Source organism: Egretta garzetta, unplaced genomic scaffold (assembly GCF_000687185.1).
Source record: "Egretta garzetta isolate BGI_Z169 unplaced genomic scaffold, ASM68718v1 scaffold56, whole genome shotgun sequence".
NCBI lineage: Eukaryota > Metazoa > Chordata > Aves > Pelecaniformes > Ardeidae > Egretta > Egretta garzetta.
In genome coordinates, this window is record NW_009260182.1 from 13403606 (window position 1) to 13426175 (window position 22570).

Below are 22570 nucleotides of genomic sequence, written 5' to 3' on the forward strand. Positions count from 1 at the left end.
GAGGTAGCCCAGGGGACAAGATCGCCAGGCTGGCTAGTTGCCGCTCTCTTGTGCTTTTTCATCGTCTGGGAAAATGGGGCTAATGGTGCTGACCTCTGTAAACTGCTTGGTGGTATATGGATGGAAAGCTCTGTGACAAATAAAATGCTGTGATTCATTATTAGGGAAAGGCTGAGGTTCAACAGACATAGAAGTATGATGGTTGGCTCCAACATTACCTGTCTGGTATGAGCTCCCCACATGTTCTGGGCAGACAGCACTGCTGAGAGCCGGAGTCAGCTGTGAAAGCCACAGAGCTAAGGGGAGCCTGGGAATAGTGGGAAAGAAGTGAGACAGCCCTTGCTCAGTGAGAGAAAGCTCGACTCGTAAGGCTGTCACACGAGCATGAGAAAATGTGTGCGCACAAAAGCCTCCTTGTGAGCGCTGTGGTTCTGCCATGGGGTAATTGCAGCTCTCCTGTCTCACCAGGAGCTTTAAGGGGGAAGCTGAGGTTAATGCCAGCTTTGCCCTGCAAGCCTGGGTGTAGGAACACCACCAGGTTTGCACCGCACTAGTGACAGTCGTCTTGCCCCGTGCTGTCACGGGGAGCTGCTTGGCATGTGACAGGCTGAAAACAGCTCCAGCACTAATATTGTCAGCAAGGTCTTGGGTGTAAACTGTTTAATCCCTCGTGGTGAGTCTGGTAGTGGCACCCAGGGATGGGCTGCATTGTTTCTCTCCTGGATTTCAGCATCCTGTAACTTCCAACAGACCACGGCTGGTGCTGTGCTCATGCATGCTGTGCTGCGAGCTCCGAGCCGCAGACCCAGCTGCATCCCAGCAGCGGAGCTGCATGCAGGAGTGGACCCCAGGCCAGCCCTAAAATCTGCTTCCTCAGCTGTTATTAGGGTCTCCCATAACCTAACCAAGCCAAGGAGGCCTTTTCACAGCCACAATGATGGCCCGTGAAGCAAAGGTCTAGGCACGCCGTGCATAAGGCAGGCTGAAGACGCAGAAACTCTAAGACTGGCCTGAAGGAAACACGAAGGGAGGGGTGGGGAGGGGAGAGTGTACACTACAAGAAGCAACAGAGCAAGGGTTAAAGGAATGGTCTGTATTGATAACCAAGGATGTGACTGACCGCGCTGAAACTGGGTAAATACTGACAAATGTGGTGTGTTTGACAAGCCCAGCAGCCTGCGCTCTGATAAGCCCTTGCATGGACAACTCGTCAGCAGAAGGCATGGGCGCTGATAAAGCCCCTGTGCCTTTGAGTCCTTGGGGGAAAAAAATGTGCTCCAATAACAGAAGGATGACAGCAAGGTCAGAGCATATCCTGTGTGCAAGTCCTCCTCCTCCTCTCCCAGCAGGGAGGCAGACTGTGGGAGAGAAGGTACCCAAAAATGCGGGGGAAAAAAAAGGCATTGAGCAGCCAGCTGCCCTAGGTCTCTCGGGGGATGAGGTAAGCAAGATTTCAAGGGGTCACACTGTAACAACTGTTAGCTCCTCAGGATGGCAAAAGACCTGCTCAAAAGTTCGTAGCTTGCCACTGAAGAGGAACCCACGAGACGCAGTGAGGACTTGGCATCTGGTATCATCTCACACAGGATCCTGCCAGAGCACCTGGGTGAGCTCGGCACCTGTGAGTACGGGGGGAGTGCGCGTGGGTCAGAAAATGAGGGCAACCGAAATGATTTTTTGAAATGAGATTGTCTTCCTGTTCCATAAGGTCTTGCACTGTTGCTACATTAATTTCCTGTATGATAGCTACGTTAAAAATTACTTCATTCTTAAACGAGAAAAAGACGTGAAACCCTTGTTTATAACTGGTAAACTTAGCAGAGTTTAAGAAGTTTTTGTTTTGGCATGATCAGTGATGCAAAAATGTAATTGGGTCCAAACTGAGCTGTGAGAGGCTCTGAGGGCTGAAAATTATTGGGCAAAAATATTGGATAAAACAGGAGGGCAGGGAAAGCTGTCAGATGCTTTCGGTGATGGAAAGTGCAAAGCCGAAACTGCTCACCAGCCTTTTGCCTTCACCGTTCCCACTCAAAGTTGATTTCCCGTGTGTCTGTAAAGGGTGCACACATCATGGCCCAGGAGGAGCCCCACTGCTGAGCCTCATCTGAACAAGAGTGGTCTGGGAGCCCAGCCAGCTTATAAAAGGATTTTAAAGCTAGGGCTCCCACATCTGCCCTGAGGAGACAGCCCCACAGATTTCTCTTTGCAGGGTTACCATACAGCTCCTACTTCTCCTTCAGCCTGCTAGCCCTCATTTCCATACCTCGCATCTCTTCAAGGGAGCCGCTTCTCTTTGGGATCAAATCCTGCTTTCAGTTAGTGTTACTGTCCTTAGGAGAATCTGAAGTTTGAGCTATTTTTCTCCTTTTTGTCTCTTTCCAAGTTTTATTGTTTCCTGTGTAGGATGGTGGTTTCCATAGATACCTTGGACATTATTTATCCATCCTCCCAGGATGTGCAGCTCCTCCTAATGAATTATAGTGCAGTTTGCCACTTCTGCTTGAGGCCTTTGCTCCTTCATCTATATCTGTGCTATACTGGGCATTTTAATGCTGTTGTTCTAACGTGACTTGTCATCTTGATATGTTTGCCTTGTGTTCTTACACAGCTTTCAATCCACATGATAGAACTCCTATCCCAGCCAGTTTTAAATTAAAAAATGGTACATTGCATGCCTATTTTAGGATGTTGTACTGATAATTGTTGGAAACTTTAGCTCAGCTTTTCTCTGCTATGGGTAACTCTTAAACAGTGAGTTGTTATTTTTGTACTCCCCTCCCCCCCTTGAGGAAAGTTATCAAAAGAAAAAGTGTGCAAAGTGTTCAGGATTGGTACGGTCCTATCGGAGAGCTCAGCAAGCACTGGCTGGTACTGACAGCTCTTGCATGAGTTTTCTCTCTTTACCCTGTTTCTACCTTGTCCCAGAGGAAAGCATATGTCCTGCGGAGGTAGATGCTAATGTGAGTCACTGCTTGGTATTTAGTGGTGAGAAGGTCGACCACTATCGGTCTTCCCAAATCCTGGCAGAAGCCAAGAAAAATCTGGATGCAGCATAAGTTAGTGCTTTCTTCTTCAGGGCTATTCTGCCCTTATCAGGCCATTCACTGCACGAGCGGGGCTGTTCCGCTGATTCAGCATCACAAGAAGCCATGCCAGGGCAGCTCCAGGCCCCACTTAAGGAATTACAAAGGAGATCATTAGTCACAAGTTTTCTCTTCAGCTGATTTATAAATGGTTTTGTCTTCCTTCTCCTTTGTCCCAGAGCTGTTAATAAATAACTCCTTCAGCGCCCCTGTTCCTGCAGGAGACAGGAGGAAAGAAGCCTGGGCTCGCATGAACTTGCTGCAAGTGCTTCAGCGGGGCTGGGGATCCTGCGGCTGGAAGGTGGGTTCTGGCTTGAGCTCGGGATGTCCCGTAGCCAGAGGGAGAAGGGTGCTCAGAGAGGCTGGGCAACAGCGGTGGCAGGGAAGCAGCAGATCTGTAGCTGCTTTTTGCGTGGGCCCAGGTTTGCTGGCCATTTCTGCTGCTGAGGGGCTCTGCTCATCTTAACAGAGCCAGCCAGCGGCTCCTTTCTGTGCCATAGATCTGTCCCCTTTGCTGGAGTGGCTGTGTGACAAGCTTGTCACTTCTTCACCTGAAGTAACCTCAGTTTTGTTGGCTTTTGACAGTGGAGAGTCTTGATTTCTCCGTCCTGATACACATCTTTGGATACACAGGCTAGGGCATGGAGCAGAAAGCTGAAGGCAAGAGTTACAGAAGAGCCTGGGTCTTCCCCGCTTGCACCTCCTTGTCGGGAATGGAGAGCAGCTCATGCTCTCGCTTCTCTGGGGCAGATGCAGTGAGAAGTCAGAGCTGTAATGTCCATTTGGGGGGCCCAGTCCTGGGTGCAGTCTCTGCAGGTGCCCGGGGGCTGCTCGGTCACCCGGGGGGAGCGGTGGTTTAATGCCTCCGCAGCAGCCCCTCGTGCCCATGCCGCCTTATCCAAAATACTTCATGTGTGTATTTTGAATTATTTGAGGCAAGGATTTTGGGGAGGGGAGTAATGAAAACACACAAATTGAAGGCCAAAACACAGTTTGATTATAAACGGCTTTCCTTTCCTAAGCCTAATTCTCCCCAGGATTCACTGCACAGCCCAGTAATAAGTAATCTGAACTTTAATAATATTCTGTGCCAGCCCATTCATCCAGCAAAATTCCCTTGCTATTTTTTTCCATGCCTTCATGAGGTTCCAGCCCTTGCAAGGGGCTCTTCTGACAATGAAAATTTAGATTCATATGTAACTTTTACTTTTCATTACCTTTGTAACCTCCAAGAAGTATTTCTTCTCTTACCCTCAGGAACTTTGTCAAGGCCTGTGCGCCTCGACAGGCTTTAGTCCCATGTTCCTTCCCATTGGTTGTCCTGAAAAATACCACAGGCTAATTCGTTTCCTGCTATTTGAAATGGAAATTGTAGCAGCATGAGGAACACAGTGTGATATTCATGCCAAATATCATGAGCTGAATTCTCCTCATGGTTTGTGGGAATCCTAGTTATTAAAGCTGACCTCTGAGAAATCAGTATATTTTTCTGCAAAGCCTAGACAGTGGATGCGCTCCTCAGCAGGAGGCAGAAACTGTCCCAGCTGTTCCCTGTCCTGGGCTCTGTAATGAGGAACAAAGATACTGGTGCTGACAGCTGGAGGTAAGGGGGCAAATCTGGAAGTGTTTAACTAGCAAGCTATCTTTTTTATGTGTGCAGACTTAACCTTGGCTTACTGAAAGGAAGCAGCGGGGCTGCTGCCCTGCCTGGATAGCAGGGGGCCTCCACTTCATCTGCTAGAATTGGTTGCAAAGGGGGAAGGTGCCTGTGGTTTTCTCTGCTGCAAATGGGTAGTGTGCATGTTAAGGGAGGAAGAACTCGCTGGGTATCCTGCAGGCCTGAGAGATGCTCCTCTAAAAGAGCAAACACCCCTGCTGCAAATCACACACACAATCCAGGCATAGCCAAAATTCCAGGCACAGATAAGCACCACAGTGGTCCCAGGTGTATGCGCTTGCACACAGGGCTTCTGGGGAATGGGCATCATCTGTCCCTCCGCATACATGGCCTCATCAGCCAGGGGCTTTGCCAGTGGCTCTACTGATGCTGCACCAGCCTGGAAGAGTGTTTGTGCTTTTGTGATCAGGCTCCAATGGTTTTCAGTCCCGAGTGGGAAGTGAAACTTCAGGAGAAAAGCTGGTTGCTTTGCTGTGCAGAAATATTTGGGAAGCTTGGGTTCCCACCGGCTGCAGCAGCGCAGGCAGCTGCCCTGTTTGCTCACATGCAGCACTTTGGACAGCCACGCTGGTTTTTGGAAGCTGGGGAAGTGAGCCCCTGAAAGCGGTAGTATTGCTCAACGCACAAGGCGATCCCAGGAATCTATGATTCGGAGAAAAACATCCTTGAGACATGGCGAGAGGCTTGGTGGCCTCAGCCCCTTCGAGGCAGGAGAGGTGGTCAGTGGAGAGGGCATACAGGGAAACTGGTCACCACTGGGAGGGCCTATTTTGACACCTCTGTAAGTGCCAGGCGCAGAGCACGCTGTGGGTGGCGAGGGGTTTGGATGTGTTTTCGCTGGCGTCGTTCCCCCTGCCAGAACCTCCTGTTGGGTGTAGCAATATTTACAGCACTCAGGACTTTGTGTTTTCCAGGAAGTTTCTGAACTTGCTGACTCAACGTGGGTATTGAAGCGGGGAATGGTTGTTCTGGAGGCTACTTCCTCTCTTTTACCGTAAGAAATTCTATATCCCCCTGGCGCAGGTGGCTGATGGGGCACAGGAAAGGATGATGGGCTGTGGCTCACACGTCACCAACCTTCCTCTTGCTGTCCTTAACCACAACAACGATAATTAAATAGTTGTACACGATAGCCGCCTGGGGCGTAACCAGGAACAAGTGCCCAAAGCGGGTGAAGGTTAGTGCCCATTACCATCCAGGATGCCAGAGACCGAGACGGGTGTGACTGTCTCTGTAGGGATGAGGAGAGCTGAGATGATGGTGGATTTTAGCAAATGATGGGGTAATTCCTCAGAACTGAGGGTGACCATCTCATAAATTGCAATGCATTACTTCCAGCACAAGGGAAATGTATATTGGCCCCAATCTCGATAGAGAAAGAAACATTGCTATGAGAGTTACAAACTATTACACAAGTAATGCACACTTAATCTGTGTCAACAAATAATGCCTAGTAGCTCTTAAAAGAAGTGATTTCCCAAATTTAAAAATACTTGAGCTGAATCAGCGGAGTATTTAAAATAGCCAGATAGGAATGCTAATCAGAAGCAGCCTATTCACTTCTTATTCTATTCCCCAAAAGCCTTAATCCAGCAGTTGAAAGTTATGCTAAGTTGAAAAATAGTGACATTTCTAAAAGACACATATTTAGGGGGGAAAAAAGGAAGCTGCAATTACTGCAAATTTAAAGTTGGAAGATGTAGAAGATGGTCAAAAAGAAGCATAAGGGAAAAAATACTGCCAGAGGTTTAAGAAGAGCAAAGAATTTAAGGATATTGAGCACAAAAGGAAGCCTAGCAGCACCACTGGTCCCTTGCAAGTCAGCTTATCAGAACTACCAATGCTAACAAAACTGAGAAAGCGTCCGTGCTTGATACTTCCTTTTTCCACAAAAGAAAAATTAATGTCTTCACATCACATGATAGCCAAGCATATTCAAGTAATAACCTAGGTGATGAGCTGGGGAGGGGTGGGAAACTGTCTTGAACTTGCTGGATATTTTCTGATGAAACTTCAGGCTTTGTGGGTAGTGGCAATGAATCTTCTTCAGTTAAAATATAGCTTTGGTAGGCTAATTTGGTAGCAAATTAATACCAGAAGTTGCCTGGTCGGAGACTAAGGTAACTGATAACTGTTGTTTCTTCCGATTTGAAAACCTCTTTGATGTGTGAATCCTAAAGAAATGAGTAGAAATAGGGTACAGGCTTAGAAGCCCAGTAAACATCATATAAATGTGAAAATTAACAATCTAAAGGTCACTGTGTCAGTGGTATCCTGCCACTTGTTGGTTGTATTTGAGAATATTGAGTATCTCTGACTGCTGGGACGTCAGCCAGAATAATATCTTCCTGCAGAGAGACTATTTAACATGCAGGCATCAGGAAAATTTTGGCGGGGACAGTGTGTAGTAACAGGGAGAGGGGCTACGATGTGGGAATGGGAGGTGGCGCGAGTGCCTTGCGGAGCAGCCGGGGAGGCTGAGCAGCACACCCAGCACTGCCGGGTGCCGTGGGAAGGTCTCCAGCGGGGGAATCCACTTTGTGCGCAGGGTGAATGAGGGATTTGTTGGTGGGGCAGCCTGGGTCGCGGGGGCTCCTGCCCGGAACCCCTTGGCCATCATTCCTCCAGCAGTATGCCCGCGCCGCAGGGCCAATGTAAGCAGGGCCATGGGACTGCCCCGAGCACAAAGCCCCTCTGTGCCGCTGCTGGCTGTGCGGGTGGCTGCGGAAGGGAGGGAAGGGGCCCGTGTGCTGCCCGCTCCTTTGTGTCCATTTCTTGCTGCTGCAGCTCGGCTTTTGCAGCCTCTAGCACCCGCCAGCTCTACAGGATTGCCACGTGCTTTTCTTTTTTCCAGGAAAACAGGGCTCCTCCGCTGTGTCTGCGCAATTCCCCAGGGTCGTATCCCAGTTGCAACTCTAAAAGCAGAAAAAGGTTGAGATGCTCCCACCCCAGGCAATGTTGTACATATGGATAGCATATAGCAGGGTGGTTGCCATGGCTGAATTATGTCTGAATGCAACCTGGAGCTCTGTTGGGGGAGGGAGGGAACAGCTTTATTCAAGTGCATCTGTATCCCAAGAGAAGTGCGTACACAGTGCGTTGGTCTTTGCTAACAGCATGGCTTATGAGCATCACCATCCTTTTGCTAAGTCCCTGCCTTCCGAACCAAGGAAATGGAGCTGGGAGAAAGTCCAGGAGCCACCCCTGCCCTGAGGCAGGATCAGCCTCAACAGCATTGCCAGATAGAGACTTTATTTGTCTGAAGACACCTAACGTGTCTCCTCGCTCTTCTCTTTCTAAACTAAACAACCCAACTCCTTCAGTCTTTCCTTATAGGTCAAGTTTTCAGACTTCTGATCTTCCTTCTTGTTCTCCTCTGGAGTTTCTCCAAGTGGTCTACATCTTTCCTGAAAGGCAGTGTCCAAAATTGGGCATAGAACTTCACAGGAGGCTTTAACAGCATTAGATGGTGGGAAGGATTACTGCAAACTGCTATTGCTGCAAGAATGTTTTCTCTGGAAGTGCTACTTAACCAATTGCTCACCGTGCTGTCTTTGGCCAATGGCTATTTTCTAAATGTCCTATTTGCTCTTGCCCTTACTCAAGTGAGTTGGGTGTTTTCCCCAGGCTCTCCCATATTTATCAAATTTATTTTGAATTCCAGCCCTATGTGTCAGTGTGCTTTTGCTTCCAACTTGTTGTTATCACAGATATAGGCAAACTCTTTACTCCATCTTCCATCTCACTAACGCACACGTGTGTGTGCACATGGCACAGACTGGTTCAAGCTCTCTGCCCAGCTGCATAGCCCGGATCCATAGCAGTCTGCTTGGGTTTGAGATGTGTAGGGCTGTGTGATTTCAAAGTATCAAATGTATCTGAAAGACGCATGCAAAGAAAACTGTATTACATTGTTTGCATTATCAATTTCGCTGACATTTCAGCGTTTGTACCTCAGCACTTAGAGCTATATAATCTGGAAAAAAACATAACCCAGTAAATGTGTATTTATAATTGTATATAGCACCACAAGGAGGGCCAGAGATCACAGCAGCATTTAGGCCGCAATCTTTGGCATATGAATAATTAAAACCTGGAGCAGAGCCTCCCGCGCTGTTCCATGTCACAGCTGCAAAAAGTGATGTAAAATCCTGATCTGGAGCTTGAATTCTAATTTCAACATGTTCAGTGTCTTGCCCTGATATTTTGAAATAAAACCTCTTAAACCAAAGCAATTCACTTACTGTATATGCACTTGTATGCATATTCTAAGACAAACCTGAGCCTCTTGCCAGCCTAAGAAAGGACTTTTCCAGTATGTTGACCTGAAACAGGTGGTTTACATTACTTTGCAGCAAAATATTCCTAGGTAACTTGGACAAGAGCATGTTTGAATGAAAAAGGCAGATGAAGAATGAGTAAGAAGTCAGCTGGGGACAGAGAAAATTTCAGAAAAGGGGTGATGAATGATGCAGCGTGGCTCTTCTGAGTGTTTATGGGCTCAGATGTTTGGTTGTGGTGAGTCTGAAGACAGAAGTGCCTTTTTAGGTAGTGTGCCTCAAAACCTGATGCAAGTTCAGCAACCTCAGTGAGCGTGCAATTCAGCCTTGATAAACTTCACAACTACTGATATCTCATTTTCCCTTGGCAGGAGGATAAAGTGCATCCTCCCCCCTGCCCCCCTCCCCAATCCACCTTGAAGAACAGCAGCACTGACTGCTCCCATCCTCCCATCCCCTTTCCCTGCCATTGCTGCCGGCAGAACTTCACAGACGTGAATTCCTGCAGTTAGTAAATGTGTGCAGACTGCATTGCTGGAGCCCCTGTCTACTGGGTGCTCTGCTGACCTGGATGATGTTCATCTGCAAGCGCTCGCCCTGACGGATGCTCCTTCTGCCCAAGCTGCCCACCCCGTGCCTCAGAGCCAGTCACAGGTGCTGGATGCATTCAGACTGCTGAGGGATTTGGGCACCCTCCAGCCATGGGCTCCTGTGCTCTTTCTGCTGGCAGTCAGGCAGGCAAGTTGTTGCTCCTTGCTTTAAAAATACGGTGGCATCTGACTCATTTCAATCCCTACTGTTCCCAAGTTCCCAGTCTGCAAGCATGCCTGTGTCCTTTTGTGATGGGTCATAATTCAGCGGCTTCTCAGCGCTGCGCTGTGTCTCTCTGATATGTTTAGGTTCAGGAGCTCCACAGATTATATTCCCATTTGCTGGGCTATGTGATTGCATGAGCATCCAGCAGCAATCCTGCAAAGACTGGACGCGTGCTTAGGAAACCAGTTACTGGAGAGGCTCCCAACAGACTGCAGCAGCAACGTGGGTGGTCAGCAGCGGAGCAGCTGCCAGCTGATGGGCAGGATTCGTAAGATGCTGCCTTATTCTCTGTCGTCACTCCAAGCCTCGTGGGCAGCAGGCAATGTGTCTTGGAACTCCCTTTGCTTACAGCATGTAGCCGGGCTAATTTAATTAAATGCGGTCAAATGTGAATTTGGTGGGATTGCATAGGAGAGGTGCTGGGTTGACTCAGTACCAGCCGTGATGGCAGCTGATCATGTGTCTGAGGTAGTACAGGTCCCCACCTCACTTCATTTAGGCTGGGACTGTATCATCTCCTGGTGTAACAGGTACATTACTGTGCAAGGCTTAGTCTCATTGCAGCTCTGGTCAGAATGCTCAAGAAAAACAAAAGCGGATTATTCTGTATGCAGGGAAGGGCTGCTGGATTGTTCAGGTAGATGCAGAAGGCTGGAAAGACAAAAATCCAGAAAGGATCATTGCTTATAAAATGGTTAAGAGAATAAATTCCAGGAGGATTGAGAGTTACGGAAGTTTTGAGACGGAGGTAGAACAAAGGCAGAGGGAACAGACTGGTAATAAATAAAGGCTGGAAACAAGAATGTTCCTGACCATGCAGAGGTGTGCGTCAGGGTGAGGCGGGAGCTGTCTCTGCCAGCGTGGCACTTGTGCAGTGGAAGAGCGCTGGCCCCGCAGTACAGCCTCCTGTGATCCCTTCTGTGACAGGCTGAGCACAAGCATCCGAAGGAAAGACCAAGCATCAACTTTAGCCGTTGTGCCAAGCCAGAGCTTACGACACTATTTGTGTTTATTAGAGAGGATGGGTCACAGTGAGGTTATCTGAGCTGAGCATGGCTTTGGACTGTGCACGGCATCTCTCCTTTTCTGCTTGACAATGCTAATTTCAGTCCTTAAGCCAACCTTAGCCTCTCGTTATTCCATCTCTTAAAAGCAGCTGGTTGCCTGATTCCTTTTAACATTTGTTGCTAAGTCTTGCTTGGTGAGAAGGGAGTTGGGAGGTGGGCAGCCTTGGCTGTGAGTGACACCTCCTGGCGTGCAGGGCTGCCAGTGACTTAGCGTGATGTCGGCTGGAGGAACAGTTTCCTATTTATCCTGAGGCTCTGGAAGACACTGAGGACAATCCTGCTTCCTTGCTTTCACACGGAGCTGCCTCCCACGCTCGTGTGGGCCTTCCCGGGTTATTCACCGAGAGCAGCAGGGTCTCTGCGGCGAAGCTGCTGTTAGCTGGCGAGGCTGCCAGCGTCATTCTCGCTTGATAGCTAACTCGGAGACACAAAGGATATTAGATCTCTTCATGTTCTGGGACCTGCACCAATCACTGAATGGAACCAGTGGTAGCCCCTACAAAAAACCAAAGAGACCAAAATTAGAAACAGACAGATGCCTGAGCAGCTGGGCTGTGCTCCAACATCTGGAGAGTGCTTAATGCCTGCGCAGCCGGGCAGGGCTCCAGCACCAGGCGGCTCTGGGCTTTGGGGTGGGGAAGGAAAGCAGCGTCATTTCTATGCCTACTTATGGCCTTATGTGATGTTTTCATTGCCACTTACAGTGGGCAGTATGGGAAAAAGAGCAGAGATCTGTCTCTATGGGGGTTCTGGCTGGGTACAGAGGCAGAAGATCATGCCTGCTTCGCCTTTAGCTGAGGAAAACTGCTAGTGGAAGAAAAGTTCTGGGGCCTGGCAATCAGGTGCTAGAGGGTCAAGTACTGCCCCACTTGGTGGAGACTGAGGAGTGTTTGCATAGCATTCAGCAATGTGAACGTGGGGTGCAAAGGAGCTGGAGTCTAAGGAATAAGTTAATTCTTTAGCCACTGCAAAACCTGCAATTATGCCCAGAGCTGATGGAGGTAACCAAGTGTGCAGAAAAGGGACCTTGTTCAAATACTTCACTGTTCTGAGCAAATGGTAGGTGAGTTTTGTTTTAATTACACTGAATTCTTTACCTGGATTTGCAATGTTGTAGTTTGGTTTTGTTTTTTTTAAAAACAAGTATTCAAGTCTGCACACTTTGAGTGCTATTCAGAAGGTTATTGCTTTGCTAGGCTACCTTCTGGGTTATGCTTATCGTTTTGTACCTTTTCTTGCATGAACTGTTTCAACAAAATGCTGCTTTGGTAGCATTAGAGTTCACCCAGACAGGTGCTCTGGTATGGGACACAGCAATGACATGGCATATCTATAGCTCCCAGAGTCCTGAAAAGTGCTCATGATACTGAGCTAAAATTCAGGCAAAAGTCACATTCAGGGTTAAGGAAATAATGTGCCTTGGAAAAAAAATTACTAATCTCGGGTTGCGGGTGGGATGCAGATAATTATCATTATACCTCTGCCTACAGACGAGGGATTTCTATAGCTATTTATTGGGATGGTCCACGACAGTGAGAAAATTCTTCCTGCTTTGCTGTTACTGTCAGAGTGTGGCTGCTGAAAAGATACAGCAGCCAGATGATACCCATCATAACAGGAAGTCTGAAAATCTTAGAAGTCACCTATCCTTCGTTCCTATGACAGTAAACACCCAGCAGAGCCGTTAGCGGCTGCCTCTAGGCACGTTCTCAGAGCAAAGGTGGCAATAATTACGCAGATGGGCTGTGCAGCTGTCAGCAGCAGTTTCAGTTTTCAAGCATGCCAGCTTCATATCTATACTGCACAGCTAATTGTACATTATAGCACCTGGTTTTATTCATTTTTCTAGTGTCAAAATAGTCTTTGTTCAACAGCCATGCTCAGTGCTATCCTAACCTGAGCCAGCTACTCTCTCCAATAAGAAAAGTCCCCCAGCTGTCATGCTCTGCTGTTTCTAATCACTTCAAGCAACAAGTTCTGGGGCCTTTTTGACTAAAGCTGCATAAAACGCATTCTTACCTCCTACTGTCTGGTATGTGCACTGGGCTATTTTTTTAAGCTGCATTCTTGGAGATATTGGCAAGCGTGCCGTGCCTCTAAGAGGCACTCACAAAACGCGAGCATAACAAGCTTCCAAATTTCAGTCAGCCTCAGCAGATTTACACATGAGCGCTATGAGAGGAGGGCACAGAGCTCCAGGTCAGTGTTAGGTTTCCAGTGGACTTGCCTGTGGGGAGATCTTTGAAACAAGTTCTTTTGGCACTTTTGGGTTTCATTTTCTCTAGGTAGGTGGGAAGATGCTATTTGTCTACACTTAGAGATTTCCAGAGGTGCATTGCACCCCTTGGGCTAGCTTCTGAAAATAACTCTAGGGTTTGGGGTCATATGTAAGATTGGGTGACACTTTGTATAGTTCTGGCACCTGGGACCACCTTTCGTGTGAAACCAGAGTGGTCAGAAGATGATCCTGTTCAGAACTTAAATGCTTTTCATATTTGCATGCGTGACATGCATGGATTTGGAGCATTGACCCGGTGTCACCTGAGGGCTGGAGAATGCCCTTTGGAACTCCAGTTCTGGCAGGCAGATGCCGAGCAGGTTCAAACACCTTACCTTCTTGGAGCATGAAGATAGTTTATGTGGTTGCCTGCACAGAGGTATTGTCACCCTGGATGACCCAGAATGTTCTTCTAAACATCTCCTGGAGTATTTGTGTACAAGGAGAAGAGAAATTAGTACCCGTGTGAGCAGTCAGACAATCGGTGCTTTTGAGCATGGAGCACCAGTGTGGGTAGAAACGGATTTCATGCCGTAGTGGGTGCAGGTATGTCCCCTGGAGTAACAAAGCTATTTCTTAGTTGTAAGTGTTGAATTTACAGTTAGATTATAGATCTGGGAAATGCTTCTGCTGATGCACTTTCTAGAGCTTCGTATTGTAAGAAGGTATTTTATTAAACAAATACCAAAACTGGCTGAGCCTAAGTTGTGAAGTAAGATTCCTACCATGGGATATATGAGGGAGAATCCAAAGCAGGAAAATATAAAAGACAGCATCACGCTAGTCACTAACAAATGCAGGTATATGTATACTGGTTCTGAAAGCTCAAGTGCCATACTGGTTGTGAATGGTTTTTATCAGCTGTAAGTGGCTATTTTTACAGAATTCTACCACTGACCATGCATTTTAAGCTACAAAAATGATAATTTGCTAGATAGGTCATACCAAATATGTCAGTAACAGTTAAGGAATCGGACTGGTACAAGTTTTGCAAAGTGTGTGATTTTTTTAACCATATTATGCCACTTCTGCAAATACAGGCTATTCATAACTTGCTGGTCTTGTGAGAAGTGGCATCAAAAATCTCCATAGATTTCTTAAATACCCTGTGGGGTACAAATCATATTTTCTATATAGCATTGCTAAGGTGCAGGACAGTATTGCTTGAACGGACTGCCACATACTGAAATGTTAGTGTTAGACTTCCTAAATGCATTACTGTTGATGAGGATGTTGTAAATTGTTATAAACATCGTAAAAAAAACAAAACCAAACAAAAAAACCCCAAAACTGAAGCACAGAGTACACTAGGACAAAATGTGACAGGGGTTAAAGCTTTGGGTCCCACAAGGTTACGCTGTCTATATATTAGCAGTCTGTTCTTTCAGCTTCTCAGGGATTATTAAGCCAAACACAGAGCTATAGAAGGTGTTGGTGTTGCCCCATACAGATGCTTTTGCTATACAGTTGCTCAGCCACCTGCAGGTATCCCAAGGACAGGCTAACGGTAAGCTGCATCTTGAAGTCCTCCTTCATCACTGCCTGGCACCAGGCAGCCCATGGAGACATGGCACAGCCACATGAGAGCAGACCTGCAGGATGCCAGGGCTGAGCTCTGCCTCTAAGAAATCCTGCACAAGGAGATGGAGAAGGAGACGGGAGCAGGGATGGGCAGAGGCAGATGCTTCGTAGTGGAAAGGGACTGCAGGAACATGCCTGAAGACCTTTGGGGTGTGAGGTTAAGATGGGCTACTGGGATACTAACATCCTTTTTCTACTCTAGTCACAGGTACCAAACCAAAGATGTCCTGGACAAGAAAGATTCTACTCATGCTGGGATTCCTCTCTACTTTGGCTGTAATCGCTTTAATTGCTGTAGCAGTGACCCAAAACAAGCCACTTCCGAAGAATATTAAGGTATTACAAGCTGGGACTCTCAGGATAACAAGCCAAGCTGGGAGGGTTAGGTGTGCATAGTGCTCCAGCACGTGTTGCTGCCCTTGCTGGGTCTGGCTAACCTCTCTTTCTGGCTCCATGCACCTCAACATCTTGGTTTACATCTTCATGATAAAACCAGATATGGTTTCATAGGGGATTATCTCCTAAGTAATCAGTCCCAGTTTTGCTGCTTATCTGGCTCTTGTGTCTTTTGATGGAAACTTTGCACTGAAGCACTACTGAGAAATGACACAGCGTGTTCCCACAGCTGCCAGATAGCTCTTCGTTTCTGGTCCCCCCACATGTGGAGACCAGCGCACACTGTGCCTGGTTCGGTGCCTCGGGTGCAATGACGGCTCTGTTTTGCCCACAGTACGGGATCGTGCTAGACGCAGGGTCATCCCACACTAACCTGTATGTGTACGAGTGGCCAGCAGAGAAAGAGAACAACACCGGGGTGGTGCAGCAGGTGGAGGTGTGTAAAGTCGAAGGTAAGAGGAGAAAAGGGAGCTGTGGAAAGGGCATGGGATCGAGAAGAGATAATGCAATCAAAGGGCCAATTGTGAAAACAGTGTTACATCTGCGAGCGGCAATCAAAGGGTGGGGGAGGAGAAACCTAGAGGAAGAGGCCAATTGTGAAAACAGTGTTACATCTGCGAGCTAATGTATATCCCACTGCTTCCCACGGGGAGCTGTGTGTGGCTGACCTTCCTGGGAGGAAAGCTAGATCCGCGTTTTCCTTTGTTTTTAAGATGCTTGGAAGTGCTTTTTGGAAAGAACTACACCAAATAACGTACTTAAATAAAACGCACGCATACACCCTTGCTGAAGTGCCGATGAATAGCAGGCAGCAAGACGGGAGGGCATGGTTTGTCCTTTTTCAAGGCTTCTGTGCAAGCTAGGCTGTGGGCTTGTAGGCCAAGGTTGCTCAACTTATGCATGTCATGGTTTATTTTTTATTCTAGTTAATTGTAGATATCGTATGGTTTAGGAAGGCATAAATGAAGCCCAAGGACGCACATGACAAGGAACAGAGTAGACCATCGTGGATCGCTGCGCTCTGCGGAGAGCAGAGGTGTTGTCAGAGCCTGCCTGGGGTCTTTTCAGGCCTGTCTGCAGTGCAGGGGGGAGCCACGCTGTCACTGAGCTGCTGTGATAGCTGTTCGGTGCTGCAGCACGCCACGAGCAGCATGCTGAGCTTACAGCAACCTGGAGCAAACGCAGAGCGGGCTTCGCTGCTGCCCACGCAGGCACCAGTCCTGGGGCAGCCCATCCACCAGGGGACACGCAGCGGGGAGGGACAATGAATTTTTCTTTGGGTTAGTGTGAAAGGGGATAGCTGCAAAACACTTAGTGCTGTAGTGTGAGCATACAATACACAAACAGATGACAGCATCTTCCCCCGGAGAACCCAGCGTAGCGAAGGGTCAGAGATTTTTCAGGTGCAGATCCAGGGTACGGCCAGGCAGAAGCAGAGATGAGCCTGCGGATGTCCAGGACATATTAAGCAAATGATCTATCTCGCTGCAGCCCTCATCGCTAGCTCATAGCCTGCTCCGCGGAGGGCGGGTGGCAGATGCTGGGAACTGTGGCTGTCCCGCGTGCATCGGGCTTAGCTGGCGCTGTAGGATTTCCAAAACTCCTTAGAAATGGGGTGGTTGAATCTGATGTTGCTGCCTGTGATAGCGATACGGTTTAACACAACTGCTCGTGACAGCGCTCTGGAGTTATGCTTGGAGTTTGAGCAATGAAGCATCCGTATTTCTCGCAGGCCCTGGGATCTCAGGTTACTCCCATGCCACAGAGCAGGCAGGTCCCTCTCTGGCACAGTGCCTACAACAAGCAGGAGAGGTGATTCCCTCAACGCAGCACCAAGAGACACCCGTCTACCTCGGAGCAACTGCTGGCATGCGGCTTCTCAGGTACTGCAGGGCTTGTCCCCTTCTCCCGTAGCACTGTGCCTGGGACCACCACGGATGCTCAGTGGGGCCTCTTGGCCAAAGTCCGTGGAAATGCTGCCAACTCACATGCTGCCCAGATACCCTCTTCTGCCACTGGTCTCTTTGAGCCCCAAGCCTCCCTGGGCTCCTCCCATGCTTGCCCAGCAGGTCCATTTCCACTCACTCCCATCATCTCCAGCACCCACATAGAGCACAGAGGCACCAGGAGGGCAGCAGTGCCCAAGCTGATGCCAAGGGGATGCTCGGGCATCCCCCACAGTCTGGTATTGGGCCTGACCCAGGATTTTTGAGCCCAACCGTGTTGCAACTCCCCACGTACCTTGACTCAGCCCAAGACCATCAGAGCTAAGGTAACTTTACAATCATATCCTCCTTTAATTCCAATTTGTGGTTTTCATGGGGGTGCCCCAGACCTCTTGCCCGGCTGTGACAGGGAGCTTATCTTATGTATGTATTGCTTGGGAAATGTCCCCGAGGATATCAGAGGGCATGGATTTCTTCTGTAACGGTGATGGTGAAGAGTGAGAGGAATCTCCACGGTGCAATCCCTACCAGGGCATGTGCTCCAGGAGAACAAGAGAGCTCTGGTCTCTGCTCCAGGTACAGCTCTCAGCTGTGGGATCTGTAAGTATCAGAGCTGGTGGCAGCTGTGCTGTCAATGTGTGACAGAGAGGGACGTGGCCAGGTAGAGCTAGAGGTTCCATTATAATTAACGCTTGGTGGGGAGTTGCAGCCTTCCTGCTTAGAATAAAGCCCACAGGCTGTAGAGAGCTGTCAGCCAGAGTCACTCCATCCTTTCTTCCATTCATCCAGCTTGGAGAATAAAAGTGCAGCTGACAAAGTCTTGTCCTCAGTAGAGAAGACGCTCCGCTCCTCTCCCTTCAACTTCCAGGGTGCCAGAATCATCAGTGGTCAGGAAGAAGGAGCTTATGGATGGATCACCATTAACTACCTGCTGGGCAATTTCAAGCAGGTACTGTATCAATGGCAAGTCCGTATTTCAATCATCAGCTTGCAGCACTTTGTAAATCATGCCTTGCAGGGGGGTGTCGCAGGCACTATCTTCCCTTGTAAGCCATTTACGAGAGATCAGGAAGCTGCACGTCTTGCCTCAGGAATCACTGTGGGTACATCCTGACACCGAGAAGTATCCGGATGTACCACTGCAGTCAGGCTTAAAGCATTGAAATAAAGCACCAGCATCTTTGATAACTTCACTTGGGTACAGCATCCTCCTCACTTCCTGATCTAAAATATTTCTGTGCCTGCCAAGTGTGACAATGATTCTTTACTATTGAGCTTGTAAATCATCTGGGAGCTGAAACAGTAAGTTGACTGGTTTTTCTCGTAACAATTGTATTAGATTTCGTATTTTTGGTCCTTCTGCAAACACTCAGATATGATCCATCTTCTGCTTTTCCAAGCCTACATCTTTCTTGTGTCTTGTTCCAGCTCCCATCTCATGCACACACACACCCCCCCATGTCTTCCTGCCTTTCTTGTGTTCTGTGCTTCTGCTTCTCTCCTCATGGGTCTTTCTCTTTTTTTCTTGTTTCCAAAGAAATCTTATCCATGCCTGATATATCTGTTCTACTTTGATAATTTTTTTTTTTTTTTTTTTTTTAAAAAAGTCTGGCTGGAAGAAATTTCTACATTCCCTGAGATCCATAAGTGAGACATCAGGAGCATTAGACCTCGGAGGAGCCTCAACACAGATTACCTTTGTACCAGAAAAACTTTCTCCTGAGTCCCCAGAGAACCTGCTCTACTTCCGTCTCTATGGCAAGGATTACCTAGTGTACACGCACAGCTTTCTCTGCTACGGGAAGGACCAGGCTCTGCAGCAGAAACTGGCCAGGGACCTACAGGCAAGTACATCTGTAACTGCAGGTGGAGATCCTGGACCCTCCTAGCTTTGACATACTGGTGCTGTAAAAGTTGCTGTGTCCCAGCTAAAGGCCTCTTCCCTTGGTCTGTGTTTGGGAAATGTCATTATCCTTCATAAAGACTGTGGGCAGATGCCCAAAGAGATGACAATGTTTTCAGAAGTAGTACCAATTTGAGGTGCCTTGATTCCTGGGCATGGTATTTGGGCAAGAGTACTGTGCTTAACTGAAGTACTAGGGGAGGTGATGTTTCACCATTCCCAAGAATCCCAAATCAACAACAGCTCCACAAAATGCAGCTGAAAGTAATTTGCCCAGGGTCCTACAGCGAGGGTCTAGCAGCACCCGCATCTCCCAAATCACAGCCAATGCCTTAAACCATCCTCATCACTTTGACCCGATGTGTCTATCTTGGTGTGATGTACTGTGACGAGTGCCTTGTGGCCACCCTTCCTTGTGGCTCTTTCCCAGGGTGTTACTCTAGAGTGAAGTGTAACAGCTTGTGCTCATTTTGCTTTCAGACCATGGAGAACAGCAGCCTCCTTGATCCATGCTTTCACCAGGGGTATCAGAGGACTATAAATACAAGTGACCTCTTCAAAACCCCTTGTACATCAGCCAAGAAAAAGCAACTCCCTTTCAGCCAGCTGTACATACAGGGAGAGGGGAATTATCAAAAGTGCCGAAGAAACATCCAGGAACTCTTTAACAAAACCGATTGTCCTTACTCCAGTTGCTCCTTCAATGGGATATACCTACCTCCATTGCATGGGGACTTTGGGGTAAGTCTTCACATTCTTCAACTCCCTGTAACCCGGAATATCAGAAAAGCAGAAACTCAGAGTAATGCTAGAGTGTATTCTCCATGGCTGGGGCAAGAAATCATTTACAAGATGGCTTTTTGGACATGTAACTACAAAAGTAGTGTTGCATTTACCGTGAGGACAGCAGGTGTAGGAGCTACACTAGTAAATACTGGCCTACCGGTACCGCACTGTTCCCATTCTAACCCATCTCCTGTAGGCATCTCCTTGGGGTGCTCCATTTACCAATTCATTTTTCAAGCAGTCCTTCCTGAAGGCCAGCACCAGAGGCAGGAGAGCCTGGTGCAGGCCGTGCATGATGCACTGCTCCTGGAAACCCTGTCTCCTGAGGTCAGTGGTGGTACCAGATCTTGAGATTCATCCAGAAGTGTGTGAGAGCTACTGAAAGCAATCAGTCAGCTCACCTGTCTGCTTCCCAGACACAACGAGGAGACAGAGCACACATCATGCGTGACGCCACACTGAACATCAGTCCTGTTTGAAGAAGACTTCAGTGGCTGTGAGGCTTTCTGGAGGAACTGTTAATATTCCCTTGCCCTGTTCATAAAGTGCCCCCTACCTATCAGCTATTGGCCACGGTCAGAGATGGGTTTTCTGGACTTTGGATTATATTCTGGGGCTGTGCACAGTCCTTTCAGACCATCACCTCTGCTGTTTGTGGTGATATTGGCTGCACACTCCTCATTCAGTTGCCAAAATGGGATCATGGTTGTGCTGGCAAGCAGCATTCACCATGTGCCGCTCTGGCACCAGTGCCTAGAGGAGAGGGATTTACTAAAGTTCTTCAGGATGCTGTGGTCAGTGAAGTTTCTATCTCCGCCTTCCTTTTGGGGTCCTTAGCTCTCATCGGCTCGACGGGCTGTGTCTCAAAATGACATCACTCTTGAAAATATACCTACTTTTGTGTGTGTGATGTTGCTTCTTATATTTCTCTATCTGTAAATAAAACCATTTTCTTTTGTGGGATTTCCACTGTCCTGCTCATGCTGAGGCCCAGTCAGGTTAAAATATTCTTCCTCCTTCAGGCTTTTTCTGCTTTCTACTTCGTGATGAACTTTTTGAACCTGACCAGTGAACAAAGCCCCGTTGCCCTGGACAAAGTGGCCAGCGCCATTGAGAGCTTCTGCGCCCGGCCTTGGCACAAGGTGAGCGGTGCTGGTGGCAGTGGGCTGGGGCTGCCGGGTGGCAAGAGCTGCTGATATTTTTCTTGTAGGATAAATGGTTGGGGGTAATGTCCAAGGCAAGAGGGGGAAGATATCCCCAGCACCTGCAGTGGATGCTCAGGCGCAGGCTGGAGCGGCGGGAAGCTGTGCTGAACACCCTGGTGACTTCCTCCTTCCCTAGGTGAAGACAGCGTATCACCAAATAAAAGAAAAGTACCTGAGTGAATATTGCTTCTCTGGCGCATACATCCTTTCTCTCCTGGAAAATGGCTACGAATTCACTGAAAAGAACTGGCAAAGGATCCACTTCCTTGGGAAGGTGTGTTCCGTGGCAGGGAGGGCTCTACCCCAGCAGCGAACTGCTGCAACCCCTGCTGTGCAGCCTGGCTCTCTTTCCCCAGAGGCGCCACTGCCCCAGCCATGCCCCAAGCAGCCCCTGCACCTTCCAGCACTGATTCTGCTCCTTTCCCATTTCAGATCGGCAGCAGCGATGCGGGCTGGACCCTGGGCTACATGCTGAACCTGACCAACATGATCCCCGCAGAGGAGCCCCCTGTGCCCCCTCTTTCCCACGGCAGCTACGTGGGGCTGATGGTGCTGTGCTCCCTCGTGCTGGTGGCCGTGCTCCTGTTTGCCTGGCTTCTCTTCCACAAGCCCAAGTGCCTGCAGAAAGGGATTGTTTAGGAAGAGCCTTGGGGAGAGGGGGGCCGTGTCACCCGGCTGCTCAGGGCGAGGAGACCCCGGCAGAGCAGGCTGTACTGCAGAGCCCCTCTCACCTCCCACTGAAGCTACTGACTGTGTACAACGAGGGCATTTATTTCTTCTGACTTACACTTGCACTGACAGATGTTGGGACATCAGGCTCGCCACCTCTCTCTGCCAAGGACAGACAAGCGGGTGTCCCCTCCTTGAATGGGTCGTACTTTCACTCAATGAAACTTTGCTGCTTGTTGGTTTTTTGCCTTGTGCACAGCGTTATAAAGAGAAAAGCAGCAGCAATCTTTGGGAGCCGGTGCTCCTGCAAGGGTAATCTCAGGGTCACACATCCCACTGAGCTCTTGGGAGCGATCGCAGGCAGGGTGATCCTGCTCCTCCTCTGCTGAAGCCGTTCCCGAGAGTGCTTCCCACACCAGCACGCCTCCGCTCGCCTCCCCGCGCCCTGAGGCCTCGCAGCCCCACAGCCGCACACGGCCGCCTGCACCGGCTGGCCCCCCCCTTAGCTGGGCTCTGGTGGCTGCCTGCTCCTCTCGCAGGTGGCAAGAAGCCTCTTTCCCACGTCTTCCTGATGATGTTGCTGGACCAAAGCTGGCTCACTCTTACACTGAGCCATTCCCGTGTCCCTAGGGTACATCCAGACATGAGTTCCCAGCCAGGCATTGCTGATTTTTTGTAGGAACAGCTCACACTGGCCGAGGAGTCTTGACCAGTGGCGAGTGCTTATGCCTACAGGGACTCTGGGGTGATCAGCGTGCCTGCAGGTATACACCCACTAAAGCAATCCAGTGTCACTGTGCTGATCATACAGCAACCTCTGATCTAGGGAAAACGTTTATTAGGGCATGTTCCTTTATAAACAGACAGCTGCCAACAGTGAAG

The 22570-nt window shown here is 48.7% G+C and overlaps 2 protein-coding genes across 8 annotated transcripts in view; one reads left to right on the plus strand and one right to left on the minus strand.

The window, feature by feature from the left end:
- LOC104129172 (gamma-aminobutyric acid receptor subunit pi-like) overlaps positions 1 to 11325 on the minus strand; it is a 97073-nt gene extending 85748 nt beyond the window's left edge. The window contains exon 1 of the mRNA XM_009642087.2: positions 11237 to 11325. Coding sequence (XP_009640382.2) covers positions 11237 to 11325 — 89 coding nt within the window. The remainder of the gene's footprint in view (positions 1 to 11236) is intronic.
- Positions 1234 to 22184, plus strand: ENTPD1 (ectonucleoside triphosphate diphosphohydrolase 1). 7 transcript variants are annotated; one of them, XM_035897249.1, is made up of 12 exons: positions 1234 to 1372; positions 1483 to 1621; positions 3263 to 3384; positions 14986 to 15119; positions 15514 to 15631; positions 16912 to 17062; positions 17915 to 18074; positions 18733 to 18969; positions 19509 to 19769; positions 20837 to 20956; positions 21156 to 21293; positions 21452 to 22184. In XM_035897249.1, the coding sequence occupies exons 4-12, from the start codon at positions 15006 to 15008 to the stop codon at positions 21656 to 21658; spliced, it is 1506 nt and encodes a 501-aa protein (XP_035753142.1). In that variant the 5' UTR covers positions 1234 to 1372; positions 1483 to 1621; positions 3263 to 3384; positions 14986 to 15005; the 3' UTR covers positions 21659 to 22184. The 7 variants fall into 7 exon arrangements, with proteins under 7 accessions (XP_035753142.1, XP_035753138.1, XP_035753140.1 ...); XM_035897245.1 differs by having other exon boundaries at positions 1234 to 1621; XM_035897247.1 differs by having other exon boundaries at positions 1234 to 1606.
- The last annotated feature ends 386 nt before the right edge of the window (positions 22185 to 22570 follow it).

Bases quoted from the DNA above. Each gene is read 5' to 3' on its own strand.
- ENTPD1 (XM_035897245.1), top strand. From the start codon at position 15,006: ATGTCCTGGACAAGAAAGATTCTACTCATGCTGGGATTCCTCTCTACT. The intron at 15,120-15,513 runs GTATTACAAGCT...TTTTGCCCACAG, and splicing joins CACTTCCGAAGAATATTAAG to TACGGGATCGTGCTAGACGC. The intron at 15,632-16,911 runs GTAAGAGGAGAA...TATTTCTCGCAG, and splicing joins GGAGGTGTGTAAAGTCGAAG to GCCCTGGGATCTCAGGTTAC.